The following is an 18,098-nucleotide window of genomic DNA, read 5'->3' on the forward strand; positions in this document are numbered from 1 at the left end:
GAAGTATTTGATAGTTAACTACACCCCCAACTGCACCCTTTACAAAAGGATTTTAATACTTTCGGATGCAGTTATTTGTATAGCAATTGAAACCTTTCTCCCCTCAAAAAGAAGCATCATGAACTTGATATTGCTGAACTAAATGGTTCCAAGTTATCCTTTCACCTAAGAACCCTCAGGAGCTGCACCTTTTACTACTATTTTCAGGGCATGGATTCAAAACTGGAATGAAGGAAGATGAAACAAAGAGTACAAAATGCTAGAGGTGATAATGTTGGCTGTTTGACATTCAGAGATGTCAAGATCCAGGTGGGTGCTAGGAATACTAAAGAAGCTGTAATAGCAAATTATTGTCCAGCATATGCATTATTGAAAGCAATGCTTTTGAAGCCATTATGCTTTGATGGTTCTACTTGGTAGTCCTACAGAGTCTCTCATACAATAGCCCTTGCCTCCCTCCTCTTTATCGAGTGAGGATATATCAAGTTACAGCCCTGTATGTAGTACTGAATACAAAATAATGTTAATTTTTTCTGTTGGACTGTCATTTCAGTGGCTGATTTTTCATGTGATTGTTTTCAGACAGGTTAAGATGTTTTTCTGTTCCTCTAGTAGCACCTTACATGGCTTGCAAGAAAGCCAAAACATCACAATTTCATATCCCATTCCTCCTTTTATACATCTGTATCACAGAACTAGAGAATCCTAGAATGGTTTGGGTTGGAAGGGACCTTAAAGATCACCTAGTTCCAATGCCCTGCCATAGGCAGAGATACCTTCCACCAGACCAGGCTGCTCAAAGGCCCTGTCCAACCTAGCCTTGAACACCTCCAGAGTGGGGACATCCAGAACCCTGGGTTACAGTGTCTCACCACCCTTACTGTAAATAATTTCTTCCTAATTTCCAGTCTATACCTCCCCTCTTCCTCCTCAAAGCCACTGCCCCTTGTCCTATCACTGCAAGCCCTTGTAAAAATTCCCTCCCCAGCTCTCCTGTAGCCACCCCCCAGCCCCCCTCAGGTACTGGAAGGCCACTAGAAGGTGTCCACAGAATCTTCTTTTCTCCAGGCCAAACATCCCCAACTCTATATACTCTCCTGTTTCAGCTTTGCTACTCTCATGGCTGTTAAATCATCTTCTACAGAACTGGTAATTCTGACAACAAATTGAGATTCAGATTATTTCTACTGCTGCCCCACACACAGCTAGTACAGTGGCTGTGTCTTTTTATCAAACTACCAGCATCCTAAGCATCAGCCCTATAAACCTAATCTTCAGAAGCATTATCTTATTTCACCAGGAAGATGTTTTGCTTTCCCATTTACTTCTATGTCCAGAATGCATTTTTCCACAGTATTAAAAAAAAGGAAAAAAAACAGAAATGGAACTGGTGAAATGGGTTGCTGATTCCAATCTGGTGAAGTTAGGTTACCTTAGTAATGGCTGAAGGACTTCATGGGATGACTGGTCTTCTCGTTTATGAATGAAAATAGAAAGTTTACCATCCACTGCCTCACTTTCTTCTCCAGGATCTTTATCACCTTTTATGGAATTTTTAGGGCTAGCTTTTGCCAAAGTAGTATCTGGCTCAGAGGCAGTTGGAGAAAGAACTGTCTGGCAGCCTTGAAAGTTAAAAAAAAAACAAAACCACTAAATAAAGAAAAACACACGACCAGGAGTTCAATCAACAAACTTCCTGCCCTTGAAACTAATGCTAGCAGGCTGGAGGTGCATCTGAAACATCACTGACACACAGCTTAGTCTGAGAACAGTTAAATTAAGAGGCAGATGGAAACCCACAGAAATATCTTCTCTCTCAGCACTGACAGATCATATACCTTCTCCTTCCTGAGCTTTCTGTCAACACAAAAGCTCCTTGCAGAAACATGACTTGCTTGGCAATCTCTCAGACTAGCATGACACCAAAGAGATGCTGGTACCTGGTACGACATAATCTGCCAGCTTTGCCAACAGCAGAGAGGCGATCTTGGAGGCTGGGTCACTGGGATCATCCTGCTCACTGTTCAGAGAAGGTACTGAGTAACTCCAGGGAGGCAATTCCACATTCCCACAGTCCTCCACACTCATGAGAGGCAGAGCAGCACGACACAGCTGGAGGATGATAAGAACCAGCTTTGGAGAAGGACGCTGATCCAAGAGCAGCGACAGGAGCTTGGACACACAGGCAGGCTGGCTCAGGATGGCTTTACCTATATGACTCCTGAAAGGAAAAACACACCAGGTAACTGCTGTTCAAAAACAAATTGTTTGATGATACTCCTGAGATTGCACATTTATTTATTTATTTATTACAAGATGCAATTAAAAAAATCCAGTGTCTGACAAAAACCTTACCTGCAACCATTCCTACATAAGCAGGTAGCACTGATCACACACTAAGACCGAGTGTTAGTTTATACGCAAGTTTTAGAATTTCTCTCACCTTCACCCAACAGATTCCCCACCTGCTTTCATACACAGGACTTCATACTTCAGAGACAAAGACCTAGTACCTTGACAGGTCATTAAGAAGACTGAGGACATCCTGAAGTGCATCATTTCCTGCAGCTTGGTTTCCACAGCACTCAGTGGCTCGGGCGAGGTGGTTGGTAAGGAGGCTGGAGACCTGACGAGCCAGACCAGAGTGAACAGCTTCTGTAGAACCACCTTGAGAAGTCAGGCAAGAATACACAGCTGTCAGCAATAAAAAAAAAAAGCATACACATCTACAAATTCCTTACCCATAAGCTGGAAACTAAATTATCACACAGAATGCAGTGGGTTGGGAGTGATCTGTCAAAGATCATCTTATCCAACCCCCCTGCAGCTAGAGGATCTCCAATTAGATAAGGTTGCTCCCACCAAGTTTGACCTTGAATGTCTCCAGGGATGGGGCCTCACCCACAACTCCAGGCAACTTGTTCCAGTATTTCACCACTCTCAGTGCCAAGAACTTTCTCCTAATGTCCAACCTAAATCTACCTTGGTCTTGTTTCAAACCACCTTTTTTATTTTAATCTTTATTTTGCTATAGCAAAACTTCTACATATAATATCTTTAATTAAAAACAAACTCCTGGTACATCATCTGTGTCCCATTAGCCAACTACCACCTGTCTGTGAGTTTTTCTATGTTATGGGTGAATCCTTTCACAGGAGAAATGTGTAAGTGATCACTCAGGGTCTCCAGGCTCTCTGGTTTGGTCTAGATAGAATCAACTAGCAGATCTGAAATTATCTACAGCATGAACACTCCCATGAGGAGGAAAAAGAAAAAGCTAGAATTAAAAGATAATAAAGGAGAAAATAAACTAATCTATGTATCCATTTTTGTGTTCTAAAGAACTCACATGGCTCTGAAGTTATGATGAGTGAAGACCCTATTTTTAATACATACACAACACTTCTCAGGCAATTGGGTGATCCTAAAGCTCATGGAACAATATTCAGCAGTGTTCCTACCTTCTTCCTTCTCCCATTCCACGCATCGATTGGCTAGCACCTGGAATGCAGCCCAAGCCATGGTGGCCACCTTCTGTTTCTTAGTTTGCTTTTCGTTTGAACTGGATTCTGTCTGGCTGCTTAAACTGCAAAGTCGGTCCATGAGTTGTACCAGGCCACTCCGTACCAAACACTTCTCTTCACTCCTGAATAAGGAGAGAAATTCAGATTTTAGTTAAGTAACTTTCCAGTCACTGATAACAGACACAAAGAAAACGTAAAAGTTGCTGTTACTCAGCAAACAAAGACTTCACTTTGCAGAAAGGTGGTTCTGTCTCTCCCTTGTCATCCCCAGATGAAACTCTGTATTCTTAGAAAATTTAATAGGATGTTCTCAGACACTCCTCATCGTGACAAAAAGGAGAATATTTACACTATTTAATACTTCTTCTTAAGGCAAAACCTAGTAAGGACAGCTGTGGGTGCCCTCCTTCCCTTCCTGGAGGAAATACTTTCCTACCTTGTGTATGGTATAGTGCATAAGAGGCCAATGCTATTTGCACAAGCAATGGGGTAGCGAGCACACAAGGAGACCACAGATGTCATAGTCTCTCCAAACGCTTCCTGGACTTGTTCCACCATCCCACCACACGTGAGCTCTTCAATTCTGTTGGTAGAGATATGAAATGGTAGGATTTCTAGGTTAATCAAAACAAAAAAACCTTCCAAATGTAGCTTAAAAAATAAAATATGATTAGCAGCACATCTTCAGAATTATTAAATGAAGATTTCCCTAGTTAAGGCACATCTGGAGTACTGTGCCTGGTTCTGGGCACCCCAGCTCAAGAGAGACAAGGAATTATTGGAGAGCATCCAGAGGAGGCTGCAAAGATATTGAGGGGACTGGAACATCTCTGTGAGGAAAGGCTGAGAGACCTGGGCCTGGTCAGGCTGAAGAAGAGCAGCCTGAGAGGGGATCTGCTCAATGCTCAGCATGAGATAAAGGTAATCAGGAGCATATTGCCCACTGATAGGATGAGGGGCAACAGGCACAAACTATAACTCAGGAGGTTCCACCTGAACAGAAGGAGAATCTTCTTTGCTGTGAGGGGTACCAGAGCCTGAGTGCAGGCTGTCCAGAGAGGCTGTGGAGTCTCCTTCTCTGGAGAGATTCCAAACAATCCTGGACATTGTGATCCTGGGTGGCCTGCTCCAGTATCAGCTACTGGAGTAGCTGTACCACTACTACCCAGTAACATGAATTTAGTATTAAATCAGAACCATAAGATACCCTATAAATGCACCTGTGGACACATCATCCCAGAATGAAAGGAAAGCTCATCTACTGCTAAATAACAGCATTTCTTAGAAGCTTCTGCCTTTCTACCAAAATGGTGGTTGCAAGCTTTGTTCTGCAAACTTGAGCCCTCACAGTCTCTTCTCAAGGTTTTTCTCTGCACAAAGCAATTTCCTATCTTCTACAGAGACCAAAACATTTGATTATTTTCAGAGAAGTCAACAAACCTTGGTCCTCCCTGAAGTACCATGGTCACTGGGCCTACAAGATGTGTCACACCACCAACCCGGACAGCTGCTGTCAGCAACTCTCTCATGTGCACCAGGGCTTGCTTCCTTGTATTCCCTCGCCGCCACCTTGTCTGAGCAGCCAGCAGGAAGCTGCTGCTGGACACCTACGAGATTTTGGTTGGTTTTGTTAATAAGACACAAGCAAGACACCTCCTTTCTTGGTGGAAGTCTGGATTTGAGAATACAGCGATATAGCAGATTGAAATGACATACTGCTTGGTCAGGATTAGTCCCAATGAAGGCAAACAGCTGCCCCAGTAAGACACTGTACGTGGGTTTATCTCTGCTGTCCTCAATGGCCAGCGACTGGAGAAGAGTGAAAGAGCTACTTCTGTGGCTGGTGACGTGGCGGCGCCTATGAGAACACAGAAGAATTACACCTGGCAGCAGGAAGCTGACCACAAAAAAAAAAAAAAAACAACCAAACAGTGCTATGCTTGCTAAGTTTGTGGCTGTTGTAACAGCACAAGCCCCATTACTGTAAAGCAGCTTAGTGGCCTAGCTCCTTTGTGTACCTTTGGCTTGCTCGAGCAAACTCAATGTCTTCGTTGCCAATCATTTCCAGGTCAGATGGTGCTGACATGCTGCGAAGGAAGACAGGCTGGCGGACTGCATGGGAGATCACTTTTGTCTCAGATGCTGATTTACAGGCTGCAGGAGCAGACAATATCAAACAAAGTCACTCCTGGTGTAGGAGGTTGTTTACAAAGTGACTTTACAAGCACTATGGACATTTCAGTGAAAGCTGTAACAGCATGGAGAACACAGTCTAAGCAAGACCTTGCAACTTGGTTCTGAGGACTTGCCTGGTTTCAAGGATTGTTTCAAGTTAGGTTTGTTTCAGTTAGGTTAAGCATTTCCTGCCCGCCACCCCCCCAAATAATTCATGAAATTAAGGTTTAAATACCACACGCTATTACTCAGACCTTAATTTACCATCACTTTGGCAATCAGAAAACAAGGACTCAATTTCATTTACTGTAAGTGAATTTATTTAATGGGAAAAAGGAAAAAAGAAGGGGTTAATGTTAATTTTACTTTCAGTGAAAAAAAGAAAAGGAATGTACTTTATCTTCAGTAAAAAGTAAGTACAATGTTGGTAATAAAAGATATACCTGGAGTCTCTGCAGGGGTACCAGATATACTCCTTGTGATCCCAGACTGTGCTGCAATAGTGACATGTAACAAAAGCTCTGCTCTGTTCATCAAGCTCTTAACCAATGTTTTTGTTTTTGCTAGGGGGTGATAGGTCTTCTGAATCAATGAATTCACCTCCTGGAAAAACTTCTCCCTAAGATTATGAAAGAAAAATGAAAGAAGTGAATTCCATTATATTTTAATGCTTCCTGAAATGAAGTGCTAGTGTGAGAAAGGTTATTTTAAGGAAGACAAACAGATCTGTTCTATGCCAACAAAGCAGACAGCAGGAAAAAGAAAAGAAATAAACAAATGATTTGTTAGTAAGTACTAGAAGCTGTAGGACTAATATTAATAAATTCAGCACAAATTATTTTATTTAATTAGATATTGCTACACATACAGGAAAACTGAGTTAAAATTGAGTTCAAAACATTTGCATACCTGATAGAATCATAGAATTGGTTTTGTTGGAAAAATCCTCTAAGATCATTGGGTCTAACCTTCAACTTAAGACCATGCCCACCAAGCCATGTCCCCAGCTGCCATGTTCACACATTTCCTGAACACCTCCACCTCCCTGGGCAACCTATTCCAGTGCCTGACCATGTTCCTGATTTGTTTTTTCTTCCTATTCTTTAATAGGATTAGACATAAAATGTTTTCCAACCATTCAGTGCCAGCTTTTGTTTGGCATTATGAGGTGTCAGAGGGTACAACAAGATTCAAACACCTTCTTCAATAAGCATTTATCTATACAGGCAACTTCAACCCTGCACAACTACTTTTGACACTCACTGAAATTCCACAGCTGCTTAAAGCTGCCTGTCTTTAAAGCTCCTTGTGTAAACAGCACTAACCTTAACGCCAGGACCACGTTCTCAAGATCACTTCCATCAAAAGAAACTTCCTTCATGGAACACAGAAGTTCCAGTTCCTTCATCTTGCTCTAAACAAAACGAAGGAAAAGGATGAACATGTCTTGAGAGAGCAGCAGAAAGCATGAGCACAAGGGCAGCCACGATGCTTACCTCATTGAAGTGATAATCATAAAAGAAGGGGACATTGTTCTCCAGCTTCCCATGCATGGCATCATCTACCTCATTCTGCCACTTCTGCTCCAGCTCAGCCACACTCTAATCAAGAGATAAAAATATCACTTACTGCAATTGTTCATCTGAAGGATTCGAAAAGATCTTCAAAGAAGAAATTTGAGGACATTTTGCATTTCTGTGTTTCCAAAGTGCTGTTAATACACCTTTATTCTCAAAAAAAAAGTCTGCTCTTTCTTTTTTATGTAATTTTCTTTTTACCTGCAGTTGTCTCTCCATGGCATTTAGCTTCTTAAAGGTCTCTCCCATAATTTTACAAAGTAAATCATATTCTTCAGCATGTTCTTCCTGATACTGGAAATTTATCAGGGACTGGAGAGCATCAACCAAATTCAAATGTTTAATGACACAGGAAACTACCATCTCCTCCATGACTTCTGGCTGGATCACTTCCCTAGGGATACAGGTAAAGCCCAACTGATTAAGTGAGAATAAGGGGAAAAAAACTTTGACAATTCCTATTTACAGTTCACCAGAGGCTGTGTTCACAAACAAGGCTTTACAGAACATGAAATGCAGGCCCTAGCACACGACAAGCCACATCCTCACTGTTGCTTGTTTAGCTCATTCATTTTGGCACCATACATTACACAGAATCATTAAGGGTGGAAAAGACCTCCAAGAGCAAGTCCAATCATTAACCTAACACTGCCAAGGTCACCACCAGACCATGTTCCTAAGTGAAACATCTACACTTTCTCTGAACACCTCTAGGGACAGAGACTCCACCACTTCCCTGGGCAGCCTAGTCCAGGCCTTGACCACTCTTTCAGGCAAGAAGTTTTAACTAGTATCCAAACTACATGTCCTCTGGTACAACTTGAGGCTGTTTGCTCTCATCCTGTCATTTGTTAATTGGCAGAAGAGATCGATCCTCACCTCACTAATCTCTTCTCAGGGAGTTGGAGAGAGCAAGGTGGTCTCCCCTGAGCCTCCTGTTTTCCAGAACAGTACTAAACAACCCCAGTTCCCTTGTTCACTCCTTGTAAGACTTATGCTCTAGACCCTTCATCAGCTTTGTTGTCTCCAGCACACCTAAATGTCCCTCCTGGAGTGAGGGGCTCAAAAGTGAACAATTATTTCAAACAATGTAAGTCACGTTGGAAAAAAAAGAGAGAAACACTGACTACTTACTTTATACTAGGTCTAAACTGAGGCCGAGCACGTCCAGAAATTTCCCTGAGTTTTATCATGATTCCTGGAGGCAGCCTGATCCTAGGCAGATCAAAGTAGTGTCCAACAGGAGGCACTAGAACATCAGAGGGATATGTGAATTCTCTATCTTCATCGATAGTAAGAGGCAGTGGAGAAGGACTTGGTGTAAGGGCTGGAGATATTACACCATTCGCTTCCACCTGCCACTGGCACCTGGAAAAGTAAATAAAAACAGATGAAAAGGACTTATTTCCTCCTCCTCCCCTAACTCTTCTCCCCTTATTCAGAAAAGCACATTTGTCAACAACACATTACAAAGACAGACTGAGGATTAAGTGTGGTCTGTACCAAGCATAGCCAAATCCTCCTCTACTTACTCTGAAGAAAACCCCCAGAATTCTAAAGAATATTCCCTTAGCTTTAGGAAACAAAGAACTGCTGACCAGAGTCTGCAGGGAAAATTATCAAAACATTACCTTAAAATACAGGACTCAAGCACAACTGCAGAGTGTGGCCAACAGGCTGAGGGAGGTTCTCCTCCACCTCTACTCTGCTCTACTGAGGTGACTTCTGGAGTACTGAATCCAGTTCTGGGATTCCCAGTTCAAAAAAGACTGGAAACTACTGGAGTCCAGCAGAGGCTGCAAAGATGATGAGGGGCCTGGAACATCTTGGAGGAGATAAGAGACCTGTGGCTGTTGAGCCTGGAGAAGAGCAGCCTGACAGGGGATCTGATCAATGCTCAGAAAGAGGTAACTGGCTCATTCTGGGCAAAAGGATGGGAGCAGACACTCGCCAGTGGTGCTCAGGGACAGGACAAGGGGGCAAGGAGCACAAACTGGAACCCAGGAGGTTCCACCTGAACAGAAGGAACATGTTTGCTGTGAGTGTGCTGGAGCCCTGGAGCAGGCTGTCCAAAGAGACTGTAGAGTCTCCTTCTCTGGAGAGATTCCAAACCCTCCTGGAGATTGCGATCCTGGGCAAGGTGCTGTGGGAGCCCCTGCTTTAGCAGTGGGGTTGGACTGGATGATTTCCAGAGGTCCCTTCTGACCCCCACCATGTTAGGATTCCATGAACTACAAAAGTCACCTTCCCTCCAAAAAACCACCAAAACCAACAAGCCACCACAGGGGAACTCAGATTAATTTTTATTTACCTTTGTAAGAGTTTAGATCTCAAGAGTTCCTGACAGGTTTCTTCATCTTTGGTAATTTCAGGTCCGTTGTATAATATTCGCAGCATAGAACAAGCTAACACAGAAAGGCCAAGTGCCAGGTCAACTAAGAAAGGCAAGCCTCCTGATACATCCTCTGAAGACTCCTGTAGTAGGAATAGTGATAAGTTGCACTGATCAATCAACCATGAAGCCCTTCCCTAATACATTTCAAGATAGGAGATTTTATATTTTTATATATAATCTTGGACATCTATCTCTGGTTTTTATATCTATCAGGCCTATGTTTCTTACCCAGATGTACACTTGAAAGAAATGCTTAACAAAAGCAATGTATAAGATCAACTCAAGACTAGAAACAAAGGATTCAAATGTTCTTTTCCTGAACCAAAACAGAAAAGGTAAATTTATTTCTGGTTCAGACATCCTTTGGCCTGTAGATATGTCTTCTCACAGGCTACTCCTAACTTTTAGTGGAGCGATCTGAGTTTGGTTTTGTTTGATCCCAGTGGACCTCCCCTCTCTGTGTAGGCTGGAATTCATTATTCCCTCACTGAATCTCCAATGTTCAGGTTGCTACCCACGTCTCCAAAGCAATTCTGCTCTACAAGGACCTATTTGGCAATAACTTCTTCATAAAACCCTATGCATAGAACAGGCCATGCCACAGGGTGCCTCTAGCTAAGGAAGACAAATACCTACAGCTTAGGTCCTTTACGCTGTAAAAAGATGATTCGTCTTACTGCTAAAATAAGTAAGCTGCTCCTGTTTCATATTCCACCTTGGAAGGACATTTCTATTTGATCTCAAGTGTGTCACAGACAGAAAGAGAAACTGAAGCTGAACCTGTCCCATGGACTCTGTCCCGTTTGAGTACCTGTGCTCGAACAGTGCAAGCAAAGCCCCACATAGCTTTGTCTGGAGTGTTGTGCTCACGGCCACTCCGCATTTCAAAGGAGAAGGTGACTGTATCTCCTTCCACCTTCACATTTTGATGGGAAGGAGGGGAGGAGGGAAAAAAAAAAAAAAAAAGAAGAAGATACATTTAAGAATTGAAGCAAACAAAACAGGTTTTTCATAAAAGAGGCTTATTTAATGGATTAATGCTTTTAATGACAGTTATGTAACCATGATTTTTATCTCCAATTATATACTCTGATTTCAGATTCTTCCCTTTTAGTAAGGATATCATTTGGTGGACAATCTGAATTGAATTTTGTTGCTGGCTTATTATAGCAAAACCCAAAAGCCACCACAGCTGTAGAATCAAAACTCAACTTTATCAGTCTGTGTTATTTGGCCTTGATTTTCATTAAAACACTTTCATTACTTGTCTGCAAGAAACCATGCAACAATCAACAGTTCTCTTCCTGAAAGAAGACAGACAAGCTCTTCAAGGAGAAGAATGTCAGCACATTAACAGAAGAGTTTGCTGAAAGATTTATACAGAAAAGATAAAAAGCTATAAAGAGCAATATAAAAATCTATGTCTGGAAAATAAATTAAGCTCCATTAAACGTGAACAACAGAGTGCTTGTTGGATGTTGCTTTCCAGTTTATTCTTGGGTTTGCTTCTGAAATTATCTTTTGTTATGCATATAAGCCCCATTTTAGTGTGGACAATGTAGCAGCACAAAGATGTAAGAAAAAAAAATTAATCATATTGCATACAGTCTGCAGAATTCTTGAAACACTGAAGTTTCAAGAAGTCTGAGGGATTTTTCTGTCTTAGTTTTATTACCAAAAGCATCCAATGTAATTTTAACACCCAACACAAGTGGTTGGTAAGTTGCTGCATTTACTGCTTGGTAAACTTGTGGGTTATTGCTAATAAAAAACGCAACAGTGCCCGCAGACCTTAAGAAAATATGCACAGCCTCAGCCTGTGCAAGAATTTCTGCTAGGAAGATATGAGAACAGCAGTGCCATTAGACTCCAGGACTGAAACACACTGATAATGAATTTCAGTAAGACATAACAAAACAAGATAAGCTCGAAGAGAAGCATCACACATAACAGTTATACCCCCAAAGACATCGCAGCCCACTTATAAGTGACCTCGTCATGGAAAACCATACACTTAAAAGCTTGGACTTTGTTGCTCTAAGGGTTAAAAATGGACTTGAGATGGTTTTTCATGGACCTTCCAAAGGGGATTTTGCTATGGGAAATATTGGTGGATTATAATACTGTACCTTTACTAAGTCTTTCGGCCAACCAGTTCCTAAGACACTACGGCTGCCATATCCCAGTGTATTGCCTCCATACTCAGCAACCTTCCTACTGTTTGTGTTAGGACCAGCATAGATCACCAACTTCAAAACATAAAATACACTGTTAGACTGTAAGAGAAAAACAAGAAAATCTAATAATAATAATAATACTTAGCACTCACACAGCGCTTTTGTTCTCAAAGCGCTTTATCAACATTAACAAATCCTCACAGCAGGCCTGTGAGGTGAGCAGGCAAGTATTATTATCCCCATTTTACAGATGGGGAAACTGAGGCAGAGAGGAAATTGAGTGACTTGCCCTCAAGGTCACACAGCAAGTCAGCAACAAACATGGGAGCAGCAACTGGGAGAAATCCTAACTTGCAGTCCTCAGGCTGAGCTAACAGGAACATCCTAGAACTAGTACATACTAGAACATCAGTGAGAGTGGTGAGACGCTGGAAGACATTACCCAGGGAAGTTGTGGATACCTCAGGCTGGATGGGGCCTTAAGCAACCTGATCTAGTGGAAGGTGTCCCTGCCCATGGCAGAGGGTTGGAACTAGATGAGCTTTAAGGTCCCTTCCAACCCAAACCATTCTATCAACCTATAAATTCTGCCTCTCTACTAAGAAATAGATTGATTCTGGTCCCATCAAAGTTCCTATTTTGTCAGTGACTTCTATGGAAGCATGAAAGCTCAAAGTTTACTGGTTAAAATCCCCCAGAAATGGGTGACATTAATATTAAAAGACATTTATAAATAATTACTTATTCTTCTTGCTCTCTGTCGAGGAATATATGGCAACAATTAGTAAGCAGCACAAGTAGCTCTCTGATTACACAAGTAGTAAGTGCTATTAGTTGTGGGTTTGATACTGAAAATACTTGATGTAAATGCATGCAAACAATTCATTTATCTTGGTTCTGGGTTTTTTTGGGGTTTGGTTGGTTGGTTTTTGGGGTGGGGGGAAGTAACCTTTCCAGTTCTGCACAGTTTCAACTGTGCTGATCTACAGAGTACGCAGATAGATTAAAATTGAGACATAGGGCCTGAACAACAGGAAAAAATGAGAAGGAAGTGAAACTATGACAGCTTGAGCCATCATGAAATGAACTACAGAGAAAATTGGCAGAGTTGGTATGAATTTTTGAGGGGGGGGGAAACCCAAACCCACCCCTCCAAAACTCCACTATTCTGCAACTTACTTTCTTATTTCATTATTGCCACTACTTCTGATATCTTTTGAGGAGACTTCCTGGTAACAGAGTCTAACTCTTTAACAAAAGATCCTCAAAACTGTCAGGTTTTAGACCCTGAAATGATCACTGGATATTATGTTCTGAAACAACATACATGAAGAATGAAGCACGTGTTCTTTTTGGATTGCTTCTTCAAGAATAATAGACATTAAAGGTGAGCCATTTATCTTCATCTTCCTGTCTTTTCATGTCTACAACTCTCTATCATTTTCTATCGCTATTTTCTATCATTTAGCTAAGTTTAGTCTTAAGATGAAACCCCAGAATACTTTTGAGGTTATTCACACTCGTGCCACACAAGAAATAATCTCTCTGCATCTCTGTACTTCATAGCCCTGAAGTGGGCAGACTGTGTCTCAGTGAGCTCCTAGCAATAAAACTCTCCTGTTTTAATCTAACCACTGGAAATCAGGTGTCATGAAAGACAAGGGGCAGGAAAGATAAAAATGGGAAATGCTGCTGACAGAAATATATACAAAGCAAGAACTTCTGAATTGGTCCTTGCTTACCTTATCATAATCATATTGTGAAGAACATCTGTTGTCAAATCTAAGATACAAACAGCGGGCTCCTGGAATATGGACAGTTTCTTTAAATTTATAGTTATCCCTGACAGGATGAACTGTTTCTACAGTCTTCCCAGCAGCCCAGGGAGCAGGGATCTTCAAACCCGTAAGGAAGCCTGGCTCTTCTTTCTCTTCCAGCATTCTGAAATTAGAGTGAAAATTGAGTCCCAAGTTCAACACAGATTTCTACAATATAATCAGACAACAGACTCAGGGTTGTTATACAGTGACACACAGTGTTTATAGAATCCTTTAGGCTGGAAACAACCTTTAAGACCATCAAGTCCAACTGCTAGCCCAGCACTGCCAGGTCTCCACTAATCCACGTATCTCACTCAGCACCACAGCTGTTCAATCCCTCCAGGGATGGGGACACCACCACTGGGCAGGCTGGGCCAGGCCTTGATAGCACTTTTGGGGAAGAAAATTGTTCCTCACATCCAACCTAAACCTTCCTGGTATGACTTCAGGCCAATTCCCTTTGTCTTCTCACTTGTTCCTTGGCAGAAGAGACCAACCCCCACCTGTGTCCAACCTCCTTTCAGAGAGTTGTAGAGAGCCAGAAGGTCTCCCCTCAGCCTCCTCTTCTCCAGGCTGAACAACTCCAGTTCCATCAGCTGCTCCTCATAAGACCTGTGCTCCAGACCCTACACCAGCTTTGTTGCCCTTCTCCGCACCTGCTGCAGCAGCTCAATGTCCTTCTTCTAGTAAGGTGCCCTCCTCATTGACTCATGCTCATTTTAGGCATAATTGGATTGAGGGAACAAGCAGAACTTCAACAGCACAAACCCTGTACACTAGAATTCACCATGCTCATCTCTAACCTGTGAAACCTGAACTTCTTCCAGTGCTTTCCAATTTCCAAATTACCATAAACAAGCTAAGTAGCACCATAAAGTAGTAAATGGCACCATGTGTGGATGATTTGGAGCATTAAAAAACAAAAACAAACAAAAAAAACCCCAAACCCCTCTTCCCTCAGGGAAGAACATCCAAACCTGATTATACTGTCCAAAAACTACATGCCAAATATTTCACTGAAGCTTATACTTGGAGAAGGAGGATTGAAAATGAATTCTGCTGAGTTTTCACACCCTATATTGTACACCACCACAAGTTGTTTAATACTACAGAATCTGCAACTGCAAACAGCTATGGTAAGCAGGTTTTGTTCAATTTAGCTGGGTAGTTGTTTCTAAGCAGAGGCTGTAGAAGTCTGAGCTGAGAGACAGGATTTAAATGCAGGATTTAAAATCATCCTATTTCCTGGTGCAAATTAAACCATTTAATATCTTTCCAATGGTTTTAATACTGTATCTCATGCTGCCAGAGCAATTTACATTTTCTCATCATGGTCTTCCTTAGCCTAATTTATTGCAAGAGCAACATTTAGAATTAACTCCTAATGCTTGAAGCAAGGGAAAAACCAAAACAAATCATACCCTGTGCAAATAACACGAAGATATTAATCATTTAATTCTATATGCAAAAAAAATATGCTAGAACTAATTGCCTTTTGTAAAGACTTATATATCTCTAAGACACTCTTAAAAACCATTACAGCTTTGCCTAAAAAATCCCCAACCAAACAACCAACAACCAAACCAAAACCCACAGCAATAGTCAAATGAGATGCTCCATCCCTAGAATCACTCCAGGTCAGGTTGTTTGGGGTGCTGAGCAAGCTGATCTAGTTGCAGATACCTCTCCCCACTGCAGAAGGGTTGGACTAGATGAGCTTTAAGGTCCCTTCTTCCAACATAAAGCATTCTATGATTCTCTGAAGACTACAGCTGAGATATTTTATCCCATGGAAAGACCCAAACTTAAAGAAAATCACCTCTCATCAGGTAAGAGCTTCCCTTTCTGTTCTGATGCACCACTGGGGGAACTGTTCAGCTCTGAGAAAACTGGAGACTGAGTTTTAAGCAGCAGTGCAGTCTGTAGCACAAAATGCAGGTTAGAAACATGTGAACAGCAAATCATTTAGGATCTTGTTATTGAAATATATTAATAACAACACTGTATGTCATTATTGACACTAACTCATTACTTAATAGTTCTTATACCAAGTCAAATTTAATATTCGTCTTTTGTGGCTGTTGAGTAATTCTTAAACTACGATCAGCAGAAAGCTGACTGAGATCCACAGCATTTTAGACCTTGCATGCCACGTATTTTTTCCTTAGTGTACAACTGCTGACACAAAGAGCATACCTGGCTTGTGTAAAGAACCAGCTGCACAAGCTGAGGCATCAAGGCATCAGCCATGGTTAGAGTTTGCAAATTTGGGTGCATCAGAGATGTCAGTAGGACAGGAAGCAGGTGACCAAGCATAGTAGCCTTCGTTATCTGCTCCAGGCCTTTTAATCTGCAAGGACAGTCAAGGTTTGCACAGCAACAACTAGTTTCTCAGAGTATCACACTACTATTTTTAGCCATCTGTTTAACTGTGTAACAGGCTATGTGAGCATTTGCCTTATATCAAGCTTTTATATTACATTAAACAAAATCACCCCCCCAACTTAGTTTTTTGAAAACATCACAATTTCTCCCAAGTGTTGGTGCCCTAGTCTTTGCTGTCAATTCTTACTAAACAATGCCAGAGCAGGAGACAGTAAACCAAGAGTTTAATAATTACTTAGGAAATTATAAGCTCCCATGGGTGGGGGATGAAAATCCACATCAAATGTAAAAGTGTTTGCTCAGTGTGTGTATCAGGCCCCTAGCAGGCACAGCTCAAAGTACTTGAAAAGAATCTGCATCTGCAAAAACATATTTGAGCATGAAACCCATCTGAAAAGCTCTCCAAGGAATTGCGTATTGTCAATAAACAGAACTAATCTTGCAGGCACAGGAAAGAAGAGAAACTGAAACACACCAGAGAGAAGGAGGTGTTTGTTTAACGAGAGAAAAGGGTCACAGCTTTTGTTTACATCCCATTCCTAACATATTTTTAAGTGGAGAGGAAGTAAGGAAGGGCAAGGTGGTGCTGTCTAATGAAACATGCAGGATATGGTAACAACATCCAAATGTGTCATGGATAAAATATCTAGTCCAGCTCCTAGAGACTTAACAGTCAGGAATTTAAAAATCTTGCCCTAGCTCCCAGGAATATTCCCAGCTGACTGACTACAGTTTGGTTCCACTTACCCTGCTGACAAATACTACTGGAATGGAGTTAAATCTGAGTTAGAGGTTTCTATAGATTATCAAGCTGGTACTACCGACACAGAGAGCCTAATTCTGAATTCTGAAAAGAGAAGTGCTAAGCAAATGCTGTAGCAAGCAACAGTCCCTACCCATTCAAAGCTCAAACATGAAGTGACATAGAAGGAGTAATTTGAGCTGTGCTTGTCCAACAAACCCCCAAACTCAGCAGTTCTCCATTTTCAGGTGAGCATATTCATCTTACCTCTGCTCTCGATCAGAAATGTCACTGTTTATTAGTGCTGTAGTGACTTGTTGCAGCATCTCTAAGACTTCATCACACCCTGTCAGAATTTGTGTAGCAAGAGACAAAATGCTGGTCTTGAGCTCCTAGGCACAAAAAGAGTTAGAGGATATTGAAATTCTTAGAGACTCCCAAAAAAGGATGAGAGAACAAAACAATGGATTTACAAATTAAAATAATGATAATGTGACCTGGCGGGCCTGCAGCTGTAGATTCATCCAAGACTTAAATTTGATTAATGCTAAGCCTCAAAGTGCTGGGAGAAACTAGGTGCATATTTTACAGGATGCACATCCAGTTTCTAGAGGGAAGGAATCCCCCAAGTCCAGCACAGGAGAGAGAGCTGTTAGCCAGCCAAGGTACAGCATTGGTGACAAAATGTCCTAGCAGATATGAGGATCACTGTAGAGAGAGAAACTGAACAATGAGAACATGGGTGAATAGTGAGACAAGAAAAATACTACAATATTTAGCATTTACTCAATGAGCCTAAACAAATAACTTCCAACTGCAGCACATTACAAGCACACAAAGTCTGAAAGAGCAGCAGACTAAACCAGCTTAACAAACAATAGCAGAAATTCAAAAGTCAATACCATTAGAGAAGAATTGTTACTGTTACAACTGCTGTGACAAGACAGCCTGCATGCTGGGACAAATCTGGCTTCTACAAGTTCATTTAAGACTGTCCTATCCCCAAACCCTGTCCTCTTAACAGTTCCCTTGCCACAAATATCATTCAAGTTATTTCAGACAACAGATTTAAGTGGTTCTACATAAGATTTAGGAGTTAAAACTGCAAAAATGCAGGAGCCATTTTCCTTTAAGTAGGAAAACCCTTTCCTATTTATATCTAAAAAATATTTTTTCAAAGACCACCCAAGTGATTTGGAGATGAGAAATCCTATGCATGAATTTTCTTACTAGCATATATTAACTAAAATAGATTTTAAACCTCTTATACATAGACTCAGGAAGGGAAGCGTCTGCTCTCACT

General features: G+C 41.4%; 1 protein-coding gene across 2 annotated transcripts in view; it reads right to left on the reverse strand.

The window, feature by feature from the left end:
* HECTD4 (HECT domain E3 ubiquitin protein ligase 4) overlaps window positions 1–18,098 on the reverse strand; it is an 89,389-nt gene that overhangs the window by 36,925 nt on the left and 34,366 nt on the right. The window contains exons 18-37 of one of the 2 annotated variants that reach the window (XM_054392495.1): window positions 17,063–17,187; window positions 15,865–16,018; window positions 15,488–15,588; window positions 13,591–13,789; window positions 11,801–11,920; window positions 10,483–10,587; window positions 9,588–9,751; window positions 8,411–8,644; window positions 7,478–7,670; window positions 7,196–7,300; window positions 7,025–7,113; window positions 6,143–6,318; window positions 5,543–5,678; window positions 5,241–5,382; window positions 4,965–5,131; window positions 3,961–4,107; window positions 3,462–3,646; window positions 2,514–2,667; window positions 1,941–2,221; window positions 1,433–1,622 (exon numbers count right to left, since the gene is read on the reverse strand). In XM_054392495.1, the coding sequence (XP_054248470.1) occupies window positions 1,433–1,622; window positions 1,941–2,221; window positions 2,514–2,667; window positions 3,462–3,646; window positions 3,961–4,107; window positions 4,965–5,131; window positions 5,241–5,382; window positions 5,543–5,678; window positions 6,143–6,318; window positions 7,025–7,113; window positions 7,196–7,300; window positions 7,478–7,670; window positions 8,411–8,644; window positions 9,588–9,751; window positions 10,483–10,587; window positions 11,801–11,920; window positions 13,591–13,789; window positions 15,488–15,588; window positions 15,865–16,018; window positions 17,063–17,187 (3,167 nt within the window). Of the gene's footprint in view, window positions 1–1,432; window positions 1,623–1,940; window positions 2,222–2,513; window positions 2,668–3,461; window positions 3,647–3,960; window positions 4,108–4,964; window positions 5,132–5,240; window positions 5,383–5,542; window positions 5,679–6,142; window positions 6,319–7,024; window positions 7,114–7,195; window positions 7,301–7,477; window positions 7,671–8,410; window positions 8,645–9,587; window positions 9,752–10,482; window positions 10,620–11,799; window positions 11,921–13,590; window positions 13,790–15,487; window positions 15,589–15,864; window positions 16,019–17,062; window positions 17,188–18,098 lie in introns of both variants that reach the window. The other variant, XM_054392494.1, reaches the window with a different exon arrangement.

Source organism: Indicator indicator, chromosome 26 (assembly GCF_027791375.1).
Source record: "Indicator indicator isolate 239-I01 chromosome 26, UM_Iind_1.1, whole genome shotgun sequence".
NCBI lineage: Eukaryota > Metazoa > Chordata > Aves > Piciformes > Indicatoridae > Indicator > Indicator indicator.